Below are 26,549 nucleotides of genomic sequence, written 5' to 3'. Positions count from 1 at the left end.
GTTGCAAACAAGGTTCTGACTCCCTACATGTGGAATACAGGATCTGGTTTGTGGGAGAAAATTCTCAGTCAAACTCCAGTTCAAAAATTCCGGAAACCATTCCCGATGGAATGAGGAAAATGACGCAACTATCCTAAGGCGAGGGAGTAAGGAAAGTGGGATAACTGCTCGGTCCTGTCACATGGCTCCATTATGGAAGTCATCCGCTGAAGGTTCAAATTTTGGTCTCTTCTAAATCCAGGGTAATTTTACTTCATTAACTTCAATGGGATCAGGAGTTGGCCACAAGTACCTATTGCCACTCATCTGCTTGTTGCCTAAATGGATCCCCTCTGCCATGCCTTCCTCCTTTCTCTCTGCTTCCCCTTCATTCTGTGCACCTGGCTTCTTTCCCTGTCTATTCTAATCCCGTCTGGCACCATGTCCTGTCTCCGGTTCCTGATCATCATCCTCTGATGTTTAATGGACTGGGAATGCTTTTCACAGGTACCACAGCCAAGATGCTAAAGGTTTGGGCCATTCTCCTCTTTGGCAGCCTGCTGACCCCATCTCAAGGACTAGATGGTGCTACTCAGGTTCTTTCCAGCGTGAATGCAAATGGATTAGGAAAAAGTAAGTTTTATTCAGTGTTGTGGAAGGGATCAGATTTATTACGATTTTCTGAACCATTTTGTCCTTCCTTTTATTTGCTCCTACACAGAAAAGCTGTGGGCAGTACCAAAGTCACTGAGTATCAGTGACACGGATAATCAGAGTCATTCTTGCACTTATAAAGTACTTTGTACCCAAAGATTTCAAAGGGCTTTACCCAGGTGGGAAACTATCACCAAACCCACTTCACAAATGGGGAAAGCGCAGCACGGGCAGGGGAGGAGACGTGCCCCAGGCTACACAGTTGGGGGTGGAACCCACCTTACCTCCTCTAACCACTAGGTCGTCTCTTCAGTTATAGACAATGTGCTCCACAGAGGCGACATTCTCAACAGTGTGCTAGGAACTGTGTCAGCTGGCAATGGAGGGCTCCTGAACCTGGGAAATTTGCTGGGCACTGACCTCACAAAGTAAGTCAGGGGGCAGCCCAGGTGTCCGTGAACAAACCATGGGCTGATTTCTGGCCAATGTGGGAGGGGGGAACTGGCATAACCAGCTTGCAACATCTTTGTGCTCCTCGTTGGAAAAGGCAGCGCTGATGTTCGGCCCCATTCTGGATATGAGCAGTCCCCTCCCCTCCCTATTCCAATATGTTTCTAATGAGAGAGAGAGAGAGAGAGAGAGAATAATCTAGTAGGAAGTGCTGTCTGCATTCGTCTCTGTCAGCCCTGATCATCCACTTGCGCACCCCGACCCACTGGCCACCCCCAATAACATCCCTCTGCTGGTCTGAGTCAGAGAGGAGCAGTGGGGCAGCTTCCCCAGGATCTTTTGGGGATCTAAGATTGGAGCGAGCATTTGTCCCACGTGGTACTGAGAGGATGTTTCTGGGTATGTGCCTATGCACTCGCCTGTCCAGAATATGACCCATTACTGTCAATATGAGCAACTCAATAAGTGATGAACCTACGTGTGCTTCATAACCACCCAATGGTGACATCTGAGGCAGCATCGCTCACTCCTTGCTCTGTCAAGCATGATGCTGGAATCGCAATTGGTGGGTTTTCCCCTCCGTTTTGGGGTTTTAAAGTATTAACAGCTAGTGTAAGCCCTTGAAGGAAAAAACCCTGTACCCAGTTCTACTTGTGCAGGAGGGAGAGTTCCCAGCACACAGTGGAATTAAAGCACTGTGAAAACGTAGCTTAAACTCCCACGCTGAAAGCCCCTCTAGCTCATGAAGCCACTTCCGGGGGACTGGCTGGCTGAGGGGCCGAACGCTGGGCTATGGAGTGTCCGTGTCCTCAGCACTATCGTTTTATTGCCTACTTCTTGTTCGCTTTCGTTCTCCAGGCTGGAAATTAAAAAACTTACTCTCCCCAAAGTATCGCTGAAGCTCCTGCCAGGAGTGGGGGTCCAGCTGAACGTCAACACCCAAGTGTTAATTGAAGGCAAAAGGTGAGTAGTCTTAAAGCAGAAGAGTGCAACGCGAGAAAACTCAGACCAGGACGCGTTCCTCCTGGCTCTCTGTGGACAGAGTCGTTTCTTTCACAGGCTTGTGTATATCAGCAGGTGTCATTTATTAACCATATTTCCACCTTTAAAAGTTCACATGGCGCAGAAATAACAGAGAGAGGATAGTGTAAAACGGTGGTGAGTTAATCGGAGAGCCCCCAGTTTAGCATGTAGACACGTCCTGTGAAGATACCATTAGCCGGCCCTCTTTCGTAGAGTCAGTCAGCAGGGGCGATTGTTAAGATGGATGCAATTAATTCCTCTGTCTTCTTTCAGCCTTCTAGCTAAGGTGCTCAATCTCCAGGTGGACGTGAACATTATCGCAAGAGCCAGACTGGCACAGGATGACATGGGCGCCCCCAAGTTAATCGTTGAAGACTGCAAGACGCAGCTTGTTAACGTTCGGCTCCTCAAGTGGGTACCACAGATATCTGCTGTGCCGCAATGACAGTGTGCCATAGATGCGCCGGCACCAGCCATTTTTACTATTATCTTCAAAGAGAATAAATTCGCTAATTCTTGTGTTTGATACTTAAGATACCTCAGTGCCGTATTCGTTTCCTGTGACTAGAACAAATGTTTCTTTCAAAGGTTGGCTCAAATGGCCAAACGAGAGAGTTTCTGCATTGTGCTGCACTATACGTGGATGCATATTAATCCTAATATTGGGCCAGATCCTGAATTTCTTTCTTAGCTATTAATTTCAGAACAAAATCCCAGCCTTGTGCTGTGCGGAGGGCAGCGTGAAGCTACGAGCAAGCAGTTCGATTTCTCTTGTGCTGATTACGTTTGTTTTCCAGTTACTAGCTGGCATCACCTCTAATTTTCTATTCTTCTGTTGTTTAGTGTGCTCCCACTACGTCCAAATGTCCTAAACAAGGCCCTTGGGAACCTCTTTCCTGGAGTGGTAAGTCTGCAAAGCAATGGTGGCAAGGATCAAAGTGATTCCTGAGAAGCCCAAATGTGCAAACAAGTAGTCAGCTGAGTGGTCCCTATTGCACTAAGTCATTGGGGCTCCTCTCATGAGAAAGGACCATTCCTGAGAGTAAAGGCTCACCCCCCAAGGAGGGGCTGGCCCACCATTTTGAAAACTGGGCCCTTGTGATGTGCAATAGCATGTTGTCATGTGCCCAGCTATCTGCATGCTCACTTACTCCAGTCTGCATTCCCAGTCAATGTGTACATGAATTAACTGTGCATTTTGTGCACATAAGCTGTGAAAATCTTATCCCTGGGCTGAAGCTCACCTGGGTTCAGAGGGTCCACACACTATCCCGTGCAGAAGTTAATAGAGGGATGGGCTTCATGACAAGCACTGGGCAGAGAGGTGAGCTTCTGCACCCCTTGGTGCACCACAATTGTACCCCTTCTGAGAGGTCAGCATTGGTCCTTCATTTGTCAGAAGAGAGGGTGTGGAGGGAGGAGGCTTTCTAAGAGGCTTCCCCATGCAGGCAATGAACTTCCTGGGCTGCATTACGGCAGCTTCTTGCCAAGTTCATGAACCGGCAATAGTCCTATGACTGTACCAGTATGATACAGCCTGGGACAGAATCCAGTGACTCGGAGAGTCTCGTGCAATAGGATCTTTTCCCTGTGTGTTACAGCTGTGTCCTTTAATTGATACCGTGCTCAACGCCGTGAACCCTCTGCTGAGCACCGTGAACTGTAAGTCTGTGGTCACTTCCTCCTTCCTTCCTGTTCCAAAATATTCCCTCCCTGGTCCAGGTCAGCACTTTGTAGCTGCCCAATATGAAAAATGATCTGATTTTACAAGAGTATTTCACCTAAAGGATCTACCGGGTTTTCTAAATCTTTAAGCCGTTGTTAAGCTGTCCTGCAGCAAAAGGGGGCAGCCGTAGAACGTAGGCGGTAGAAGCAATCAGTGCTCTGGGGCTGGAGGTGAGATTATTTCAGAACCGAGTGATCCAAAGAACAGGGGATGGGAAACAAACCTTCCCAATGTGCGGGGAGAAAACTGTAAAGTTTCTGATAGAGAAGATACTGGGAAAGTTCAATGGCTGCTTTGGGACTTCCCACAGGGAGCCTGCGACTTCTCCATCCTAAGGGCCACTTATACCTGAGAGAGCGTTACAGCTCAGTTCTGAGCCAATTCCTACAGCTTTGCTCAGAGGGACCCAGCGCCACAGCTGGGTGTTTCTCTGCATGTTCTCTTCCCAATGCGGGTCATTTCAAGGACTGCTGCCCTCAGACGTGTTCTGCTGGGAATAGGGTGATTGGGGATATCCAGAAATACTTTGTGTGTAAGCTCTTCCGGACAGGGACTGTCTGTCTGTTCTGTGTCTGCACAGCGCCCACCATAGTGGGGTCCTGGTCCCTGACTGGGCTCCTAGGTGCGATGAGAATACAACAAATAACAAATAACAGGAACAGAGAACAGGGGCATTTCCCCTTCATCCCATTTTAAGAGACTCTTTGTCTCCTTACAGCCGTGGTCCCACTGGGTGTGGTAGGAAATCTCCAGTACACTTTAGCGAGCCTCCCCGTGGTCAGTGATGCGGAGATCAAACTGGATTTAAATGTAAGTGCTGTCACTTTCCTTAGCGTGCGCAGCCCTGAGTCTGCAATGCCGGATGGTTCCTGTGATCCCCTTTGGTGTGGTGACGATTTCTCAAAGGAGCCCCCTGTTTCCCAGTTGCCTGCAGCAGAGGACTTGTTCAAAGAGGCTGTGGACTGCAGCCCAGTGACTGTCACTTCCTTACTCGCTATAGACTTCATCATACACTAAAGCTTGATGGTCGGGTATGAGAGATGAACAATAGCTTAGATATTTGCTAGTTTAATACAACAATGTTAAGTTGATCTTCAGTCAGAAGCACCTAATGCTTAATATCAAGCGTGACCTAAAGCAACAGTGGTCACGCTTGATATTAAGGTTCCATTTATAAAGAGTTGATAGATGGCTAATAGACGTTACAAACATATTACGGACATCAGTAGTATGTGTTGTTGATGGTTATAAGGACATCAGTAGAGGATATCAGATGTTTGTAAGCCATAGCTATAAGCAACCTATTGATCTGTTGGATGTTTTCACAATTGATTAACTATTTATTAAATCATCTATTAATTGTGCATAGACCATTTATGAATGGAATCTTACTATACAGTGTGGCCGCAATGATATTGGCTTAATGACTAGTGTATTTCATTGTAGGGAGCTTTACGGATGTCTCCCCGCCCCTTCTAAACTTTCTTTCAGGCTGTAGTTGAGGATTTGCTTGGCAATAGAGTGGACGATCCCACTTGCTCAGCAGCAACCGTATCTCTGCCGTCCGTGGTGGCCAGCCCGTCCCAGCTTGGCCTTTCAGTGTGTCTCCTCAGCTCAGTGCTCAAACTGCTGCTGGTGCCTGGGAATCTCAGCACAGACATTGCAGCTCAAACGGTGAGCATGGCAAACCGGAAGGGATCCATTTCCTTTGAGCCTTCTGCCCAGGCATGCCACCTTTAGGCCCCCTCCTCTGTTTTTGCTCTCAAATGACCTAGGAACAGTTTGACTCGTTAGGATAAGATTCCTGCCTTGTGCATTTTGATAACACATGGGGCTTGAGCTTGCACAGCACAGGGGTGGGATGCTGCACATGTGAACACAAGGTAAAAACATTGATGAGCAGGGGAACCTGATCCTGCCTTATTGAGAGGGCTTCTGCATGGCCACTGACTTCTCTCGATCTAGTAGTAGCAGTAAGGTCATAGAGGGGAGAGTCCAGCTGCACCCCTCGCTGGCAATTAAGCCCTTGACTCTTGAGACAAGCCCATTTTCTGCCCATACCCTGCAAGTTTTTTACTCTGTGCTCTTAAGAGTAAGGGCACAAGACGCTTGAGACTGCTGCTCAGTGCAAACGACTGACAAATCAACTTACCTGTGCCCACATGTAGCGTAGCTCAGCCTTGTGTGGGGCATAGCAACCATAGGCGTCCTGCAACTCCCTGTGCAAGGACTTGCAGAATCCAGGCAATGACGCGCTGGATGTCAGCTTGCTAGTAATTAACGGCTCGGGGTCAGGTTCAGCCCCGGAGCAGTCAGAGAAGTGGCAGCAGAGATGAATCTGGGCCACACAATTCTCCTTGCATCATCCACTGTATCTGCATAATCTCAGCAAACTGCTACCTGCATGATCTGCTGCCAGTAGAACAACCCTGAGAATTGGTTGAGCAAAGAAACATTACCAGGGATAACGGTTTATGCATGATCCATTTCTTGGAAGCAATTCAGCTTCGTATTTCTCCCTCAGCTTCCCAGTGACACCCCGCTGACAGCCTCTGCCCTTCGCGCGCTCATTCCTGAGGTCAGCAATTTTATTTTTTTCAGATTTTTTTTGCCATATCCCTCTTACCTTCAAAATCTTCTGCTTCTTGCTGTAACTGAGTCCTGGTGACTTTGCACAGGTTTCTGAACTGCTGCCGGAGTCACAGCAACCGTTGCTGAAGATCAGAGTTCTGGAAACACCTGCAGTGTCGGTGCAAAATGGGAAAGTCATGGTGCGCCTCCCTGCTTCCATTGAGGTTTCCCCCTCAGCTTCGCCCCAGCAGTCTCTCTTTGTTCTGGATGCTGTACGTATAAAGATAACAAGTTTAGGTGACTTGGGGGTTTGTTTTCAATCTTGGAAATGGGAGAGGAAGGAATCAATTTGCTTTATTTTCTTGCTCTAATTGCAGGATATTGTTCTGAGTGTCCAGCCTACCATTTCAGACAACAAACTCCGCATCTCTGTAGCTCTGGAAAGGTAAATGGGGCTTCGTCCCTTGTGCCTCATTCATATCGGAAGGAATATTCCTCAGGAGAACAACAGGCAGTGAACCAGACAAGATTAAATGGAAATGCACAATTTAAATTCAATACAAAGAGTTGATAATTCTTTACAGTAGATTCCCTGGGCTCACTTCGGTAACGACAGATATTTGAAATGTGGACTCTGAAAAGAATAAAAAATAATTAGGGAGCTTTGGTTACTGAAAAATGTCCCTCTATTTTCAGCTTCGTTTTCACAAAAATTGTTTCTGTACATTGTGTAAGACAAATTCAGGGGCCAAATGGGCATCTCATTAACATTCAAAGACTTGATTAGAGTTGGACTTCATCGTATTGTTACAATATGTTATAGTCTGCAGAGATCAGGCACCGGTAGGTCAAACCCTAGATTTTCCATGTCTGTTGATTTAATGATAAACTGTTTGTGTGTGTGTAACTGTGTTGCCATCCCAGTGAAATATTAGTTTTCTCTGATCTACTAATGTCTTTCCACCGGCTATGCAGATACTGGAGAAGTTGATATCACACAGGATAGTCTCTGACTCTGTCTTGACTTTTTCCATTTTTTGTAGAGTCGGCCTGAGACTGGCTTCTTCGCTAATTAGCGATTTCAATGTAAGTTCATGACACACCCACTGAACAAAGTACAATAATGATGGAGACTGTATCCAGGGAATAAGGAACAAAAGTTTTAATGTGTGTTGGTCTCCAAGCTTTTCTTGTGGGAGAAAACGCTGGTATTCTCATGCTCCTGGAGAGGGTTATTTTAATAGACTCCTCTATCATCATTCACACTAAGCCATTCTGATTTCTAAGAATTGCGTTTGAATATATGAATTAATTTCACACGTTGGGAGCATCTTGTGAGTTTGTGAAGGTTGCAGGAGAGGGTGGGAGGGAATGGAGCATAATTACCTGTCAGTCATTTCTGTGATTAACACACCTGCTTTCAGTCCTGAAAAAGTTGGGAAACTCTTGCCTAAGATTTGCATTTTAAGAGCTCCGAGTGTTCTGCACTGATAGAATTTGCTTAATAAATTTGACACCACTCAGTTTTATACCCTTATAGGCATCATCCTAGAGCAAAGGAAGCTTTGATCTCCATAAGCTAACACCTAGCCTGTGGCATCTCTAGTGGGGAGAGAACAGCAGTTCGGGGCATTAGGTGTAAAGCAAGTGGGAGATTCTGAAGCAATCTCCGGACTGTTGATGCTCACTTAAAATAAAAAAGGGGCATCACAGATTGGACTAACTGGGATCCTGACAGGGAGCTTACTGAAGGCACCTCGCGTTCAGCACCTTCTATCTATATGAGAGAGTTCGATGGTCTCTAGGATTGTAGTATTTGAGCACCTGATAATCGTTAAGGTCTTTACCCTCACAGCCCTCAGCGAGGTGGGGAGGTGCTATCATCCCCATTTTATAGGAAAAGAGTCACAGAGAAATGAAGTGACTTGACAGTCTGGGGCCCAGCAGGGAACTGAGTCACAAGCTGTCCTCCTCTTGTGATCTGTGAAATGGGAATGTCTCAACCCGAGAAATGATTGTCTTGCTTACTAAAAACAGTCCCATGATAAACAGCTGGCAGGTGGGTGGACATGCTGATCCGGAGACGGAATGGATCAAATTCAGTGTCTCCACAATGAAAGGGCAGACGTTCTCTTTTTCAGTCCTAAACTATGTGGTCACTAAGATGCTTCTTTCTCCATTGCAGGTTGCACTTCTTGAACCATTAATCAGTGACATACTCAATGCTGCATACGTGCCACTCATCAATGGTACGGTCTTTATATTTGAGTCTTCTGAGAGTCCCGCAAGTGTTTCAGAGCTCTCTTGTCTTTCCTCATTGGCTACAACCACATGGTTTAGCACAAGGCTGATAGTTTCTGCTTGTTTATTTCAGGTGCCCTGGAGGTGGGAATTCCTCTGCCTAATCTTCTCAACCTGAAGTGGGAGAATGGTCTTGTGAAAGTCATTAATGTAAGGGTTTGCTCATTTCTTCATGTTGTTTTCCTGTAGAGTTTCATGATGGTCTCTTTTTCTGGATTCTCACTTCCTCAGACTTCGCAATAACATACTGTTAGACCCTGCCAGTCATGGTCCTGAATTTTCAAGAAGAGCCTCACTCTGCCTCTGAATTTCTCTCTACATTTTTCTTCTATTTTATAGTACTTTGTTGACTAAGCTGCTGCAATCAAGTATTCCGACAATTAAGTGATATACTTTGTGTCCACAAAATTGTTCACACAATTAGTGCAGGTGCGAAATACGGTAGAAAATTAGAGGCCACTTCTAAAAGTAAGGACTTCAATTGAAATGTCCCACCTTGTCGGCATGGTAAAACCTTACAAACCCTGCCGCTTTATTTGAGAAACAAATGTCTTCTCACTGAATGGGACATAATGCTAAATCTTCACAGTGCAACCAGGAGCCGCATACTGTCGCAATTTCATACATGTATGTCCTGTCAAATCTTCTAACCTTACTCTAGGTGATAGTTTGTAACTCCCCATCCTGTTCTAGTCAAATTGTCTCCTGAGATGAGACGATGAGTTATACTAACCCATGTAGTAGCTTTGTGAGGTGGGTACATTAAATGTTTGCTATAGATTGGATTTAAACCTCCATCTGATTTCCACTTGTGATCAAAACTAGGGCCATTAACCCCAATGTACTACATACTGGTACTGTAGCACCCATTAACCATTGCTAATTCTTTAAATGGACCCTCTAGCGTAGATTAGAAAAGTTGGTGAAAATCCCAGTAAGAAAATTGAATTCTCTGAACGAGTGCCTTCTCTTTCCCACAGAACGCTTTATCGGTTAACGCGCTGGCCTAACCCTCCCACAAGGGGCGAGTGTTGGGGACAGCCCGGGGATGAAGGAGAGAATTCACGACTGAAGAACCCTGCACTTCCTTCCTTTTGTTCCCCCTGACACTTTGAGTCAAGGCTATGACGATAGAAACAAAATGTTGTTCTGCTTCTGATCATTGAATCAAGCTGTAGAAAAGACTTAGTAGGAATGAAATTGTTGCTTAATTGGTTGAAAATAGTTGGGATTTTCCAAGCAAACTTCTGCAGTCAGCTTAAGCTTCAGGAGAGTTTGGAGCTGAGAGCCCTGCTTTGTGCACGGGGCTGCTTTACACTTCTTGTTACCCTTTCAATAAAAGCTTTCATTGTCTCAGCATTCCTGATGTGGTTTTGTTCCCCTTTGCTGTAAGACTCGGGTTGTCAGAATGCTCCCCTGCTCCCCTCACCCCCACTGCCACACAACGAATACAGAAATTTGCATCTGACAATAACTAAGAGCTTCTGATGGGAAAGGGGAGCCGTCATTAATAGTTTGCTAGGCGGCTATGTTAAGGGTCACATTTCTGAAGTTCAGCACAATGCCTGAGCCACCCCAAATGCATGTCTGCGATGGGCCACTCCTCCCTTCCACAAACTCCGACTGCTCTGAGCCTTCTTTCTGGAAACACCACTGGGGAGTTTAGTGACAGTGTTTTAATCCCTCCCCCCAAAACGTAGCAGTGTCTCCACACCTGCATCTCAACTTTCTAACCCCTTCTCCAAAAGCGGGGTGGGGAAGGGGGCCTACTCAGGATTGCCTTTGCCAGGCTCTCCTAGCCTTCTCTTCCCCCCTTAGCAAGCCTTCCTGTGCCCTTTTATACAGCTTCCCTGCTAATGGGCTAATTAGCCCCAATCTGGTAGCGTTGCCAGTTTTGGTTGGACATATTCCTGGAGGTTTTACCATATGACATAGTTGTTAATTAAAAGATTAATCTTTAATTCCTGGAGGGTTGGTAACCCTACAATCTGGCCTGGTAATCAGGTACACCTCTGTACAATTAGGCCTTCTCAGGGAGGCTGGGCCTAATTAGTACTAATAATGACCAGAGTGCCAGCCCGCAGCACTGTCACAATGCCCTTCCTCACCAATCAGGCAACGCCCCGCATGTCCGTGCACCAATGAGTCACATGCGACAGTGTCCGTAGGAAGGTTTCAGTTCCCGCGGATAGCTGTAGGTAATGTTACCTCTGTGTTTGCACTAGCTTCTCTGCCCCCTTTCAGCGGCGATGCTCCCCTAGTGGGAGCAATTCCTGTGTCCTGGAGTACAGCCTTTCTGCTCACATGGCCCTCGTCAGTGTAGTATCTAAGCACCTCACAGTCCTCATACAGTCAGTATTGTCCCCATTTTACAGGTGGGGAGCTTAGGCCAAGTGAGTTGCTCAAAGACACACAGGCAGTCTGGGGGTGAGTCTGGAATCGAACACAGGTCTCTTGAGTTCCAATCTAGTGCCACTACCCACTAGACCATCCTTCCTAGCCGGGGGCCTCTCTTATGTGCTGCCTTGGAACAGCTGAGCAAGGGAAGGGGAGGTTTCTTGCTTGCCCCTCTGCCTGGCTGAGGAGCACTGAGTCTGCCTGGCATTTCAAAGAGACTGTTTGAAGGAAGCTCCTTATCTGCGAGGCTGGGAGATGTGCTCCCCACACAGGGCCAGATGAGGTCACTATACCCAACAGCTGAGCAGGACGCTCCTGCTGCATGCTCCTCAGCCGCAGATCTAGGCGGATCGTCTGGAAATGTCTTAGGAGGTTAACCACTAATGGCCCGATTTTCAAAGGTCCCGTGGACGTCAGTGGGAGCTGCACCCACTCAGCACCTCTGAAAATTAGGCCATAAGCCGTTTATTAATTATTCCTCTAATCACTCTCTGTAGAAGTAGAGGCTTCGTTCCTTGAGCTTCTGTTGTCTGCGTTTATCTGGTCTGTGTGTGACATGTATATGGCCATGTATACAGGGGCCACGTTCAGACCACGTTCAGTCGCAGTTGGGTTTGTGGAGTTGCTATGGCCCTAGATGACATGGCCCTAGATGACATCCTTCCACGGGTACATTGAACCAGGTACTATTGAAAATGCCCTTTCACAAGCTGGACGTCACAGGTCCAGCTGAATACGTGTGTTGTGCAAACTGAACAGAGGCAACTGCTAGTTTGTCTCCCAGCTATTATGGGGAGCGGCTGGGGAGAGAACAGGCCGGTAACGTCAGCACAGAGCCACGGAAATCAATGGAACGACTCAGATTTACACCAGGTAAGGCTCCGGCTCAACACGTGGGGATCTTTGGAGATGTGCAGAAGTAGTGCCCGTGGGCCAGAGCTTCCGCTGGTGTACACTGCATATAGTGCCATTGATGTGTCTCAAGCTTACGCCAATTTACACCAGCAGAGGATCTGGCCCTGAATTGTTAACATCCGTGTTGCCGCAGAGACCTATAAAGTGGTGGGGTGGAGGAAATGGAAAGGTAGTCACGCTGCAACTCATTAGCGCTTTGGAGAAAACCCTGCACAGGAAAGTGGCCTATTTGCTAAATCATCTGGCTGGAAATTCCTCCCTCTGTGGCTGGGAAACTCCTTGGCTTTCACCAGAAATCTGTTTTCAAAAGGAAGATCTCTGTGCTGAGAGCCGGAGAGCTGAGACACCGTCTGTCCTGGGAAGGAACGGAGGCAGCTGCACTGTTCTACTGGCACTTAACTATTCCAGAAATGAACATCTGAATGACACTGCTGTCTATTCCACGGCCCTCTGGGAGCTCAATAACCCAGTATGCCCTCTCCAGCTCCCAGGGGCCTCCACTCTGGTTATAGCATCGTTTATAGAGCAATTCACCCTCCCAGCCCAAACCCAAGCGACTGGCCTTTGTGCAGGACACTATTCTGTCCCTCAAGGTGCATTTAAAGTGTCTGTGAAAGCAGCAGGGCTGCAGCATCCTCCCTGCATGGTCGGGTCTCTGGCCCACATGTTGGACTAGTGGCCACTGCCACCTTGTATCCCTTGCACAGGGAGTCAGGGCATCTGCACAAACATGGCCTCCTCCTCTGTCAGCCCCAAATGAAACTTCCCTTCCACATGGATCGGTTTGGGTCTGCTGTGGCATTGCTCTCCAGCAGGCCAACGGGATGTAGCACCTTCCCTGTATGGCTCGTCCCTTCCCTCCCGCACCCCACCTTGACAGGGCTTCAGTGACACGCAGGGTCAAAACCCAGTCACACTAATGTTTGAGGAAGCAACACCAGCAAAGAAAGGACGATCGACTCGGAATTGCATTATGATTCAGATGTCACAAACATTCTGGCAAGTGATTTTCTCACTGCTTGCCCAGTACTGGTTGGCAATTTGCATGCACAATTACCTACTTTGCACATGCAATGGTGGCAGTTGTTGACAAAAGTTCAGAGCACCGTGTGCACTTAAACTTAGAAAATCTGCCAGTGATTCACAGAGGTGGCCTATAAGCAGAGCTGAGAGTATCAGTGAAGAGACGTTCCTTTTTCTGTAGGAAGATGGCCCATTACTTAAAATGTTTGCTCTTGTAACAACATCCACTGGCATTTCCCAGAGCTGCACTTAATGGGAGTCCAGGAAGGTGGTAATTATATCCCAAGAGTCTGATATGGATAAGCTGAGTTGATGACCTGATTACTTGGTTTGAAAACATATTTTCCCTTATTGTGCGATATACTTGACTGCTCTAGCTGGGATCTAACCAAAGATTTTATCTCAAAGGTATTAACCGTTCAGGTGACTAGGACAAAAGCATCGTTATGAGCTGATGGCAATTTAAGCTGGTAGCTGACATTAAATCTCAATTTCTCACTGGGTAGGGACTTGTCGATGTCTGTGGAAGGCGTCAGTTCTATCAGTAACACGATGGAGGCTGTAGAAACTGCTGATAACCTTCAGGAAACACTTCTCAGGTTGAAACTTTAAGGACATAAACCTCCCTCTGAGCTTTCCCGGAGACTGTTCCCCATGCAGGCTCCAGATGCCGTTGTTCTGTGATTCAGAGCTGGCGTTCAGCACCATATGGTGTTGTGCTGGGCTCATCATGGGCAGGTTATCAGGGGCCTTAGTGTCTTGTTTGTGAGGGATTTCATTTGTTTTTCCGACATGAACTGTGCATAACAGACAACAAAGAGACGAAAAGCAGCCAGTGACATTTGCATGAAAGGAAGCTTTGCCCTGGTGGGCTGACCCTGCTTTGGGCACTCAGGGTCTGTCTACACTGCAATTTGCCACCCGTGGCTGGCCCATGCCTGCTGACTCAGGCTGGTGGGGCTTGGGCTAAGGAGTTGTTTAATTGCAGTGTAGAAGTTCTGGGACCCTCCAGCCCAAGCCCAAATGTCTACAGCACACTTAAACAGCCCCTTAGCCCGAGGCAGCTGGCACAGGCCAGCTGCAGGTTTTAAATTGCAGTGTAGACACGTGCTTAGAGCTCATTAGTCTAATCCTGGTGCTGACATTATCTCTGAGCCATTGAGATCCGAATGTGCAGTCTTGAATGTGCAATTGCATCTCTAATTTGCACGTGCAATTCAGGGGTGGTTATTCGAGTGGGATGTTCAGTGGCTAATGGGATTGTACATTTAAAACGATGGAATAGCATCCAGCGAACCGGCTGGGCACTGATTGTCTGAGATGCTTAGAAATCTAAACAAACAAATAATGGCCACAGTTGTGCCCCAGACTCTGGGATATGCGCGCACACATATGTACATAGAGATGGCCAGCTGGCAATTTTGTGTGGTGCAGTCACAAAAGTGGGTGCTAAAGCTGGGCACCAAAATCTACATTTTGGCACCTAAATCGGTGACCTGGTTTTCAGCGGGGTCTGATTGTCCCAGGTCAATGGGAGCTGCCAATGCTCAGCATCTGTGAGGACCAGGCCACATATCTACGCACGCAGACATGGTGCAGGTGCCTTACTCTCCGCAGTCACAGCTGAAAGCTCTGGTCTCCAGTGAGATCTCAGCCGAGCTAGGTGAGTCCCGGGCTGCACAGATCACGCTGTGTTTGAATTCGGAATGGCTGTTTGGTCCAACCCCGTCAGTCGCCCTTTCATGTGCTGGTGACATGAGCAAGAGTTTGCAGGATCGGGCCTGTGGGAGCAGGAACCCTGTCATATTAGCAAATGACCGGTGTGCGCTTGGGGACGTGTGCATTAGCCCTTGGAATGCTAACAGCACTGGCTGATTAACCTGGGCTGTATCTGATACCTGTTGCTTAATAGCGTTTCCAGATCTACAGACAGTTATTTATATTGGAATCCGTCAAAACCACAAACATCTTTTTTACACTCAAGCCATTATCCCACCTTTCACCATTTAGGCTGCTTTCCTCTTCGCCACTGCAGATTTTTGCTATATAAGACCTGCCTTTTCTATATTTTCAGACGCGGAGCACAGCGAGAACGAGGCTGCTATGGACAGCTACCGAACCTCTGGCTGATCAAGAGCGAAGCAAAGCAAGAATAACACCACCTTTAAAACTCGGGATAAAGTCAGGTAAAGAAAGGCATGAGGCTGGTACAGGGTGCTTTTAGTCTTTGGAGAGCACAGTTGTAATGATTTCATTGTGCTCATGGTCCTTACAATACTGCTGTGAAGAACTTTTGCTATTTATTTTTAAATTTCTTTTGTAATCCGGTATAAGTATGCCATATTTTGGTAAAAAACAAACACCAGATAATTATGGTTAATGCAATCTTCCCATTGACTTTAGTGGGATTTGGATCAGGCCCAATGGGAGCAGAATTCGGCCCCTTACTCCTTTCTCTCTTTTCCAGTTCATGTGTATGAGCTATTTCTCCACTTTCCTGTCCTGAATTTCCCTGGGACTCCTTGTTCTCTTCATGGTGCAGCTTTGTTTCTTCCCCTTTTACGACGTGGCATATTGCTAACCAGAAATGTTCTCACCAGGGCACAGACGCCAAGATGCTAAAGGGCTGGGGCATTGCCATCTTCTGTGGTCTGCTGACACCAGCTCTAAGCCAGCCTACACCAGCTCTAAGCCAGCCTGCACCAGACGCTGTCCTCAGGGTTGATAAAGGCGTGATAGGCAATGGTAAGTCAATGGAACGTCGCCTTTGGGGTACAGATGGAAATAGAAATAATAGCAGTCGTCAGAGGTGCTGAAACTATTGTGCAGACAAAAAGCAGTAAGGCCTGTTAGAGCAGGCGAGATGCCTGGCAAGGGAAAAACCACCAGGCTTGTAGGGCAGGGAATACATGGGAAAACCGGACATGAGTGAAGTAGGCAGATATGTCAAAAAGCCAGGTTACATGTATCCTGGCTCTCACGCTCCTATGGGGAGGACAGTACCCAGCTAACCCACCCCAGCCATGGAGGGCAATATGCAGATGGACAGGCTGACAGCGCAGTCAAGGGCTGCCCATGAGAGAGTGAAGTGGTGGCCCGTCTGCCTCAGTCACTCGCCTCTCCCCGAGGATTATCCAATGACAGCAATAGCTACCTGCTTTGAGGCTGGCCCCCGCCAAGTGTAGGCACACAGAGATGCTATGGTTACTGACCCGCACAGTGAGGCCACGCAGTTGGGACGCGTGCCAGGTGCATGATTATTGTGATTGTGCAAGAAATGTTATTCTGCTTATCCAGGCAGAAGGCAAATTCACCTGCTCTGTCTTTCACAGAGAGGTCTTTCTGCTGCTGCCCATCCCCGTAGTGTCAAATAGGTCCAGAATTCCCTTTGCTGACATGACGATGACAGAAATGAGGAATTCTAATGTGTTGTCAAAGCAATGGTTGTAACCATGCTTACGGAGAATATTCAGAAGTCAGAACTAAAATTCATTAGTTCTGATTCATCCAGGGTTTGAGCTCAGGTGGATATAGGTGGCCTGACATCTCCCTTGTTAAAATAAAGTAGGCAGACGGTACAAAAGAAGCCAGATTCCCATTTGTTGAATACTTACCCGGTGCATTGTTTCCAGCTGTCACAGGCTCGCTGATACAAGGCAATGCCCTCCAAGGTGCAGTCGGAGACGTGCCACTCGACAGTGGAGGTCCAGATGCAGGTGGAGGCCTGCTAGGAGGTCTCCTTGGTGGTGGTGGCGGTGGTGGCCTACTTGGGGGCTTACTTGGTGGAGGTGGCGGTGGAGGAGGGCTGCTTGGCGGGATTACTGGTGGTTTACTTGGTGGAGGGGGTGGTGGTGGTGGGCTGCTTGGTGGGCTTACAGGTGGCCTGCTTGGTGGAGGTGGTGGCGGAGGTCTCCTTGGCGGTGGTAGCAATGCTTATGGCGGAGGCCTACCTGGGGCTGGTGGTTATGTTCCTGGAGGGAGTCCCCCCAATGGCGTTGCTGGAGGATTGCTAGGAAAAGGAGGTCTGCTGGGTGACGGAGGTCTACTTGGTATCCTCGGGGAAGGAGGTTTGCTCAGCACCGTCCAGGGGCTCACAGGGTAAGGAACGCACTGCAAAGGTCTCTGCACAGATGTGGCAATGAGCCCACTGCATGGTCACAGGCAATAATGTAGTACGGCTCAGGAGCAGTAGGGAAACTCTAGAAGGTTCAGAGTTGAAACCTCTCTGGCTTAAAAATTGGGCTGGAAATCCCACAAGATTTCCACTGTTTCCTGCTTCTGGAAGGGTCAAAAATACATCAGTAACGTCACGTATCCAGGATAGTGTATTGAAGAGCATTTCAGTACTTCTGTGACCCCTACCAGCTGAAAGCAGGAAGCAAATAGGCATGCACAAATGCAAGAGCTACATTGAACTACTGGGTATAATTTTTCTATCCAATTATCACCGTGTTTGCAAGGTTCCCATGGTACTTGAGAGACGTGTATGTTGGGAGCTAGGTTTTGAGAGAATTTGGTTCCTTAAGGTTCTGTCTTCATTGGCACTTACATTACTTCAGTGGAGGCATTTTTAAATTATTCTGATGACATGATTTTGCTATGCACAGAGGGCATCATTTAAAACCTTGTTTAACCATTTGAGATCCTTGTTTTAGAGAAAGTGCTAATGTAACCCTAGAGCAATGTATCTTTAAACAGTTTTGAAACAGTTATGCATTAGTTCAAAAGCTCTTTAAAGGATGTCAGAAGACACCATTTGTATGCTACATTTCTAAGTCATTTCTTGAGATTTGGCCCTCTCAGTCAGTCACTTGCTCACGATCCCTCTTTGCATCCTGCAGGTTGAGAATTGTGGAACTAACACTCCCCAAAGTATCTGTGAGACTCCTACCAGGGATTGGAGTCCGCCTGGACTTGTATACTAGAGTAGCAATCAATGGTAAGAGGTGAGTAGGGTCTCATTCACTCCGGACAGCTAGTAAAATCAGCACCTCCACTGGGCGCTCTCTAGCCCCTGACCCAGGGGTGGGGGAATCATTCCGGAGGGAAGTGTCAGCTTCGAGGGCAGTCAAACACAAGTCACTGAATGACACAAGGGGCTCAGACTCTAAGGGTGGGAGGGGTAGCTCAGTGGTTTGAGCATTGGCCTGCTAAACCCAGCGTTGTGAGTTCAATCCTTGAGGGGGCCACTTAGGGCACTGGGGTAAAAATCTGCCTGGGGATTGGTCCTGCTTTGAGCAGGGGGTTGGACTAGAACCTCCTGAGGTCCCTTCCAACCCTGAGATTCTATGATTCTATAACTCCTGTGAAGTGAAGTAGAAGCAGAGGGATGTGGGACGGGTGTTGATGCAGCAGGCAGGCCTAGGAGGAGCCCTCAGCCAGAGTTTGGCCTCAGAGCCATGGCAGCTCCATCACACTGTTAAGGACGTTGGGGATGCACTCCCCTCTTCCCTGGCCAGCTATACTGGGGAGGAGGTTGGGCCACGGTGCTACCCTCACTCCCCATTTTAGGTAGCAAGCTCCTGTCTTTCCCATCATATCCAAGCATTGACAGGTTTCAGTGCCTGTGCTCTGCTGTGGGACTGCGTCCATCCCTGGGCAAGGGTGAAAGGATGGAGGCTTCTGCGTATCAGGAGGCAGCCACTGGTTGGGGACAGAGTCCATCAGTCTCCACTTGGAGGAGATCCTTTGTCTTGACGTTGCTCTCGTCGTCTTGTGCAGCCTCCTAGGTTTGCTTGACATTGCAGTGGAAGTGAACATCACGTCGAAAGTCAGACTGACCATGGATGGCACAGGCTACCCCAAGCTGGTGATTGAGAGCTGCGATACCCTTCTCGATGGTATTAAAATCAGAATCCTTAGAGGGTAGGTGCAAAAGGGATTTTAAACTGACCATAGTGCTGATGGTGGTATGAACATGCACTGATGACCTTCAGGGCCATATCTTCTGAACTGCAAATGCAGCTGCATGTATTAAAATGTGTTTACATTTTTGTGCCTAATTTGCATGTGTGATAGTGGCCATTGTGGTAAGTTAAGGATCTAGCTGGTCACATACATATGCAATTAACAAAACCAATATTATTTGGGGGTTACTCAATATGCATTTACAGTACAGTGGTCGCTACGGAAAAGTTGGCACTTACTAGAGTTACCGCAGAGTGGTGTGTGAGATGCTCCAGTTATTCCATAAGGAAATACGTCTATATTTCCTATTCTGCTCTTGGATTCCTTTACCACTGTGTGTGTTCTGAGATACACAACATTTCACATACACAGCACAATCCCATCCTGGGACAAGGTAGTTTTTTTTAAAGACATTAATACTTTAAAAAGGTTAAACTGTAGTCCATACAGCTCAGTGGCAAACCTCTCGTTTGCTTCCATGGGATGAGAATTTGGTTCATCACAGCATTCAAAATCAAAACTTCCACAAAGCACGTAACTGCTTTATACTGCTGTCTTATTGGCAGGGCAGTTACTTCCAGAGGTCCACACCGGTACTCATCGGGTACTATTAATCCATAGTTCTGTTGTTCAACAAGATACTTTTATTCCTCTCCAACATTTTTCATCCTCTTGTTTTATTTTTCTCAGCCTGCTCCCAATTGTGGATAATTTATTGGCGCGGGTCCTTAACAGACTGCTTCCCGAATTGGTAAGTCCAAAAAGAGAGTATGTTAGCGCTTCACGTAACTACAGCCATGCTCCAAAATGTCTTTCGAATGTTTTAAACAAGCAAATATTTTAATCTTTCTCAAAAAATTATCCTCTGTTAGACGACCTTCGAGAAATGTAAAGAGTAGCCCTTTCCCAAACAGTTCGATTTGCTCCTTGATTCTCCTTCTGACTCCCTAATATTCACAAAGAAGGGAGAAGAGAATAAATCTGCAGTAGAGAGGGGTTCAGGCTATAGCATTCAGCTTTCATACACCCTAGAGGTTAGATCCAGGGTTTTGGTTCAGCCCGTTATAAAAGCAGAAGCCATTAGTAAAGTTTCAATCCTGACCTAGGCTTGTATTCAAAACCCACCATTCCTTCAAAGTTCAGGGTCTTTGGGGCCAGAGTTTTGGTTTGGGTCCAGCTCCAATTCTACACTAATGATGTATCAGAGAATGTACCAGCTCTGTTGAAAACATCCCTTCTTTGGAAAACTCTGAGCTTAGAGTGAGCCTGAGACATAAAGGGGCAAATTTATTGAGGGAGCAATGAGTGAGCCTGTGAAAATGCACATCACAGCCCCAGTCCTGCCCCATTCATATCAGTGACAGTTTTTCCATTGAGCAGGATCAAGCCCCCATGCCCGGTGCCTACAGAATCCCAGAAGTCTGTTAAGGGCATGTCTAGCTGCCTGTCTGCGCTTGCAGTGCTGGTATGGGATGTCTGGCGATGCAGGATGGGCCACGCTCATATCCAGCGGGTGGATCAATTGTGCCTTCCTTTGAAATTCTGGGCTAGAGTATCTGAACCAATTTTACTCAAGCTGTTCATAGTTCTTAATAATCTTCCTGGCTAGTTTAATGTCTGGGGTGTGTGAATCCCTGTCCCCTTCCTCTGAAGTGCTTGGGATTCAAGGATCCAGCTTTGGCCCATCTGTAATTAATATGAATGGTGGCTTTCCTTGTATGGGGAAGGGCGTGTAGCAAGCTCCAGGGGCCAGATCCTCAGCTGATTCATGCTGATTTACACCAGTTAAGGGTCTGGCCACAGGCACTGCACTAAAGGGTTTTGATTTGTCCGTGACATGTTGCTACACTGTTAGTTGCGTTCGCCAGTCTGACTTTGAGAGAGCCTGGTTCCTGGGAAAGCCTCACCAAAGCGTTGACTCTTACAGCTGTGCCCGGTGGTCGATGTTGTCCTCGGCCTTGTCAACGATGAGCTGGGCCTCGTGAACTGTAAGTCTCTGGTGGTATCGTTGCTTCTCTTTCCCCAAGCGCCAAGTCCGTTCCCCATGTTCCCTCGGGACTATTCGCACAATACACAGACCCGAGGAGACACTGAATCCTCAGGGCAAAATGTGCTCATTAAATCCATACCCTGCTCTGCCCCTTGACATGAGACCTTCAAGGAGCTCCCTTGCTCTGACCCTGCACACTACATATAGGGGGCAGGCACAGAGCAGAACGCCACCTCACACTGGGTAGTGCCTCCTATGCATACACCCCCTTCTGCCCCCCAAATCCCTCCCTTTCCCCAGCCTTTCTCCACTAGCCAGAGAACCTCTGCATTCACCAAAGTGGGGGCACGATTTACCCTAAGATAATATCTGGAATTGGATCTGGATATCCCCTTTCCAGAAGGTCCCGGTTTTTGTTCACTTTTGAGATGTGGATTTCTCTGGGTCTGGCTCCAGACTCCCCCAGTGCTGGGGGGGTGTTCAGGGCTGTTCTGGCTGGAGTCCTCCTCCACTTCCAGCAATGGAAAACACTGGTGGCCAGGAACCTCAGCTTCCATCCACAGTACTGCCTGGTGCCAAGAGCTATTCTGGGACTCTCTGCAGGGTGTTTGAGTTGGCTGCTCCGAACACCTGAGCTCAGGGATGTTTGTGGGAGATAGTGGTGCTAGGACGTAGAGTTGCATCCAAACCCAAATGATGATCACTAGCTTTCTTTCTATTTCAATGCAGCCCTGGTGCCCCTGGGTGTACTGGGAAGCATCCAGTATACTGTATCAAGCCTTCCGCTAGTAACTGGCCAGTTTCTGGAAGTTGATTTAAATGTAAGTCCTGTACTTGTCATTTGTACCCACGGGCTGTGATGTTTCTTGTCGTTGCAGTCACTGATCCTCCTGCAGTTTGGGGGGGAGTCCTAGGGGACCCCACTGGCCCCTGAGCAGTGAATTCACTGGAAGCTGTTGTTCACTGTGTGAAAGGCTCCCATCAACAATGGCTTTAGGTCGTGCTCTCTGTGCTCTGATCGTCTTCCTATTGAAGCCATTGGAGAAAATTCCCATTGACTTTAATGGCTCAGGATCAGACCCTATATCACACCAGCTGTTAACATTCTCCAGTTTTTAATTAATAAAATTCTGGAGAGAGGTCAGAACAGCTGTCTAACAGATTCTGATCCAGAGTTAGTTAAACGTGAAATTATTTCATGTCAATTCCTAACCAAATGAACCTAAAGTTAGCATCAAACAAAAATATCATGTGCAGCATTTCTGGAAGTTTCTAACTCATTCTCCTGGGCTTTCAGACTGTAGTTGGGCAGGTAGCAGGAGGCCTCGTTGACTACCCACTGGGCAAACCAGAAGCTGTCCCCATGCCATCAATGCCACAGATGGCAGACACCGCCTCCTCCCAGCTTGGGCTCTCTGTAAGCTTCCTTGGCTCTGTAATATCGCTCCTGCAGAAGCAAGGGGCTCTTGATCTAGACATCTCTGATGGAATGGTGAGTAGCAAACCAGCCACGTGGGGACTCCACTAACCCTTTTTAGCTTTGGAATTAAGAAGAGATGATAGGCTAATGTGGGATGGCAGTGGGTATATAAGGTTTTAGCAGCAAATTATCAATCGCCAGGAATGCTACTTACTCAGGCAGAGAAATGAAAAATGCAGGATTATCTGGTTAACGCTCCAGGTGTGTTGTTAATGCTGCAAAGAAAGGGGTAGACACTGGTCACATGATGGATACGGGTCACTGAATTATTTCTGTATTTGTCACAGTTTCCTGAGCTTCCTCCACTAACAACATCGACCCTTGGAGCCCTGGTTCCCGCGGTTAGTGAGTTCTAGTGTTATACTTTACAACAAATACTCCGGTGATGGGGGCCATAAATGTACTGGGGGGGAGAGGAGGGGGAGAGGATAGAGAAATCCACTTCCTTTCCCTTGCGGGGGACGGGGAGAGAGGATGGAGAAATCCACTTCCTTTCCCTTGTGGGGGGCGGGGAGAGAGGATAGAGAAATCCACTTCCTTTCCCTTGCGGGGGGCGGGGAGAGAGGATGGAGAAATCCACTTCCTTTCCCTTGCGGGGGGCGGGGAGAGAGGATGGAGAAATCCACTTCCTTTCCCTTGTGGGGGGCGGGGAGAGAGGATAGAGAAATCCACTTCCTTTCCCTTGCTTATTAAGGACCTGATCCAAAGCCCACTGGAGCTAATGGCAGGAATCCCATTGACTTCAGTGGACTTTAAATCAGTCTCTAAAGTCCAAAACACAGTGGGCTAGAGCTGGGCTTATGAGGTGGCCTCTTTGCACTGTTCTGGTGGCACAATGGAGCTGCCCCATCTGTCGTAACACAATAGTTACAGGCCCTGATCTGCAGGTGATGCACTAAATTCAGCCATGGACTTCAATGGTTGATGCATTCACTATGCCTGTTTTTTCTCAGCATTACTCCGGGTTTAATCCATTTAAATCAATGGAGTTGCACCTGGAGTAAAGCAATAACGAGTCTGGCCACCTTATTCACAATTAACTGTATGTACTGAAATTAATCTAGCTGCATTGCATGGAATTCCTGCTTACCCTGATTTCATAATACAGCCCAGCCTAGGTGTTACAATCCTGCTCCCTGGAACTCCACACCTATGTTCTTGAATTTCCACAGGTTTACCAGAAGTTCCCTGAGCCACAGCCACTGGTGCTGAAAGTTACAGTCCCTGAAACTCCCAGGGTGACCTTGAAAAAAAATCAAGGCTGGATACAACTCACTGCTACCACGGAAGTGTTGGTTTCCCAGCCCAATGATGCCCAGCAGTCCCTGTGTGTTCTAAATATTGTACGTATTGAAAACTAGCCACAGCACAAATACTGAAACTCCCTCTGCAGTCACACAAGTTCTGTCAATGGACTGTTGTTTGAGGGTCAAATCTGCTGCTCTCATTCCTCTGCAATGGGATGCACCAATTGAGGGCACACACATCTCTGCTCTACACTTGAGATGAGTGGCTGCTTTCAGCTGTCATGCATGAAGGCAGGAAAAAGCCAGCTTCCGAGACTGACTGACTGACTTTTGTTTCCTAATTGCAGGATGCTGCTTTGTTGGCCCACTTTTCTGTTGAAAACAACAAACTGAAGATCAGTGTCAGTCTTAACGAGTATGAAGCTTTTCATCATGTCTTAGCCTTAGTTCAGTGTTCAGGGTGGGAGGGGGAGGAAAGAGGACCCTGTGTGTTAATTCACACAGCACCGTCTTAGAGATGTGCCCATTTGGAAGTTGCTGGTAAAATTAAATTCACTTGACTCTTTTCCTTTCTCTGCAGGACTCGTCTCTCCTTGGCTTCCTCCTCCATTGGCAAATTTGATGTAAGAGCATAGGTTGCTTCAGCACTGTGTGCAATCCACTGAAGGAGGCCACGTGCTAACCAATATTGGCTCTAGCAATACAAGGGTTGATTAGAATGTAAAATTGGTGTCACTTTTATACAATATATTCTATTGCCTCTAGATGGATTTATTTCATGGGATGATCCATGGGCAATCTTCATGCAAATACTGTAAATTACTGTTTGTAAGACGTGGGTATGATAAATGTGTTATTAACATTGGGATATATTGGGACAATGGTGAGTGGGGCAGTAATTACCTTTATTTAATTCACTCACTACTATTCCTGAAGACTTTTGATCACTAAAAGTGCTTACGTTAATGCTTACGTTAATTCCACAATGAAAAGTGTTCTGTATTAACAGTGTTTGCTTTGTAGCCTTAAGTTCTCCACCTAGTTTTCCATCTCTTTCATTCTTTAGAGAAGAGGGGTGTTTTGATCTCCATAAGTTGTGCTAAAAACATCTCATTAGCTTCCCCAGCGATGGGGGAGACACAGCGCACTCTATTAGAGAGGGCAGAAGGAAAATTCAGGAGCAATCACAGGATTTTCATTTCTTAGCTTAACTGAAGCTAAAGTTTGTTTGACTCTCTGCAATTAACCTTCTCTGGAAATCACTTAGCGCTAAATGCCAATTGATCTAAGGAATGGCATTAATTTTGGACCAAATAATGACTGCATAATCCATGAAAAAGTGCGGCACTCTGATTCTGCAGCACAAATGAGGGACTGAGCTACAGTACGTAGGCGATGGGCCAGACTCTGTTGTAGTTAAATCCAGAAGAGACGCATTGACCCCATGTAACTGAAATCTGAATCCTGGTCCATCGTTTAGTGAATAAGCATCTCCATTAAATCACTTCTGTCCCTGATGCAGGTCTCACTTTGGGAGTCGCTGGTTGGCAAGATTTTTGATGTTGCCTTCCTGCCAGCAGTGAACAGTAAGGACGGCTTTATTTTTCATTCAGATGCTCATTTGCACCAGACTCAGCTGTACACAATATAATGGTTTATATGTTTTCAATTTGCGTTCGCTGCACACAGTAGAACCTACTGGAGCTAATTTGCACTAAAGATGGTGAGACCCATGGCAGATGATTGAATTTTGTCCGTGAAGGAATAAACACAATAATAAAACAAAGCAGACATACTGCATTGCAGAATTGACTTTGTGCATCTATTTGGATGACTGCTATTTCGTAGTGTGCTAGAAAAAGTAGCGTAGTATATTTTGCAAAAGCAATGAAGTCCTGGTGACGTGACGTGACTCACAAGAGAACTCTACTTTGCTTGCAGTGATCTGAATGAATGGAGAGTTAGTTTTAAAAAAACATAGTAAGGCTAATTGCAACTGAGTGAGCTGAGAACAGAGAGCGAAATTAAACAATGACTCCAATTTCTGTCAGCCTGGAAAGCTAAGTCTGATTTCTGTTCTTATCTGCAGGTGTGTTAGGAGGAGGCATTCCTCTCCCCAAACTGATGAACATCGACTTTAGTAATGCTGATATTGATGTCATTGAAGTAAGTGTTTTGACAAGGCAGTGTTTTTCCTGTACCATCTCATTAGTCCTGCTTTCCCCTAGATTCTCAGAATAGTTCGCTACAAGAAAGACTGTGTTTGTTATTTGAAAAGAAAATGTTTCAATATGGCCCAACATTGGAGCAGGGACAACGCAATTTTTCAAAGGTAACATCTCGCCTTACTGACTGGATTCTCTGCTCAACACGAGCAGGACACCCGGTTCTTACAGGGACCCACATAACTGGCCTTAATGGGATTCACGTTGTCAGGTCTTCCCACAGTCAGTCTTGCTGAAAGTTCACTACAGTGGATTCCACTGACAGGAATATCAGGCAAAGGAATAGATCCGTGTATGAAAAAACAAAAACAAATAATGTTTGTTTGTGTAAGGAATTGAGCTAAGCACTTTTGATTACTTGTTTCGTTAGGATCTTCTTGTGTTATCAGCATGAGTCAGTGAAGCCAGATTGGAAGAGTCCCTTGCATTTATACCTCTCCCACCTGAAAAACAGACAGGCTCCGGCTTGACTGCAGAGGCCTGAACAATGTTTCTCTTCGTACCTGGAATATTGAAACAACACCTTGGGCCTTTCCAAAAACCAAGTACCACCAGTTGCTACTTTGATTAAAGCCTAGACTTAGTGGAATCAACATGTACCTGGTTTGCTTCAGATAATTAACATGTGGAATATTCTTTACTGTGGCTTGATAGTTTTGGG

At 46.9% G+C, this 26,549-nt stretch overlaps 2 protein-coding genes across 2 annotated transcripts; both read left to right on the top strand.

Moving 5' to 3' along the window:
• The first annotated feature begins 500 nt into the window (after window positions 1–500).
• LOC135886476 (BPI fold-containing family B member 3-like) lies at window positions 501–9,714 on the top strand. The gene is made up of 15 exons (XM_065414197.1): window positions 501–612; window positions 947–1,061; window positions 1,942–2,046; window positions 2,380–2,517; window positions 2,950–3,010; window positions 3,708–3,768; window positions 4,551–4,642; window positions 5,324–5,506; window positions 6,357–6,410; window positions 6,511–6,675; window positions 6,781–6,848; window positions 7,447–7,489; window positions 8,589–8,652; window positions 8,778–8,854; window positions 9,685–9,714. Exons 1-15 carry the CDS (start codon window positions 501–503, stop codon window positions 9,712–9,714), a joined length of 1,368 nt encoding a protein of 455 aa, XP_065270269.1.
• A 5,940-nt stretch (window positions 9,715–15,654) lies between these two features.
• Window positions 15,655–26,282, top strand: LOC135886909 (BPI fold-containing family B member 4-like). The gene is made up of 16 exons (XM_065414686.1): window positions 15,655–15,784; window positions 16,672–16,938; window positions 17,044–17,137; window positions 17,881–17,985; window positions 18,761–18,904; window positions 19,637–19,697; window positions 20,874–20,934; window positions 21,666–21,757; window positions 22,234–22,428; window positions 22,704–22,757; window positions 23,589–23,759; window positions 24,011–24,078; window positions 24,244–24,286; window positions 25,186–25,249; window positions 25,753–25,829; window positions 26,259–26,282. Exons 1-16 carry the CDS (start codon window positions 15,655–15,657, stop codon window positions 26,280–26,282), a joined length of 1,650 nt encoding a protein of 549 aa, XP_065270758.1.
• Window positions 26,283–26,549: the final 267 nt, after the last annotated feature.

This window comes from Emys orbicularis, chromosome 12 (assembly GCF_028017835.1).
Source record: "Emys orbicularis isolate rEmyOrb1 chromosome 12, rEmyOrb1.hap1, whole genome shotgun sequence".
In the NCBI taxonomy this organism is placed as follows: domain Eukaryota; kingdom Metazoa; phylum Chordata; order Testudines; family Emydidae; genus Emys; species Emys orbicularis.
This window is presented reverse-complemented; position numbering and strand designations above follow the sequence as displayed.

What these genes read in the sequence shown, in the direction of transcription:
- LOC135886909 (XM_065414686.1), top strand. Translation starts at nt 15,655, where the DNA reads ATGCTAAAGGGCTGGGGCATTGCCATCTTCTGTGGTCTGCTGACACCA. An exon ending in TTGGAGCCCTGGTTCCCGCG is followed by an intron (nt 22,758 to 23,588) that starts GTTAGTGAGTTC and finishes GAATTTCCACAG; the next exon opens with GTTTACCAGAAGTTCCCTGA. An exon ending in CTTCCTGCCAGCAGTGAACA is followed by an intron (nt 25,250 to 25,752) that starts GTAAGGACGGCT and finishes TCTTATCTGCAG; the next exon opens with GTGTGTTAGGAGGAGGCATT.
- LOC135886476 (XM_065414197.1), top strand. Translation starts at nt 501, where the DNA reads ATGCTAAAGGTTTGGGCCATTCTCCTCTTTGGCAGCCTGCTGACCCCA. An exon ending in TCTGCTGAGCACCGTGAACT is followed by an intron (nt 3,769 to 4,550) that starts GTAAGTCTGTGG and finishes GTCTCCTTACAG; the next exon opens with CCGTGGTCCCACTGGGTGTG. An exon ending in AGATCAAACTGGATTTAAAT is followed by an intron (nt 4,643 to 5,323) that starts GTAAGTGCTGTC and finishes ACTTTCTTTCAG; the next exon opens with GCTGTAGTTGAGGATTTGCT.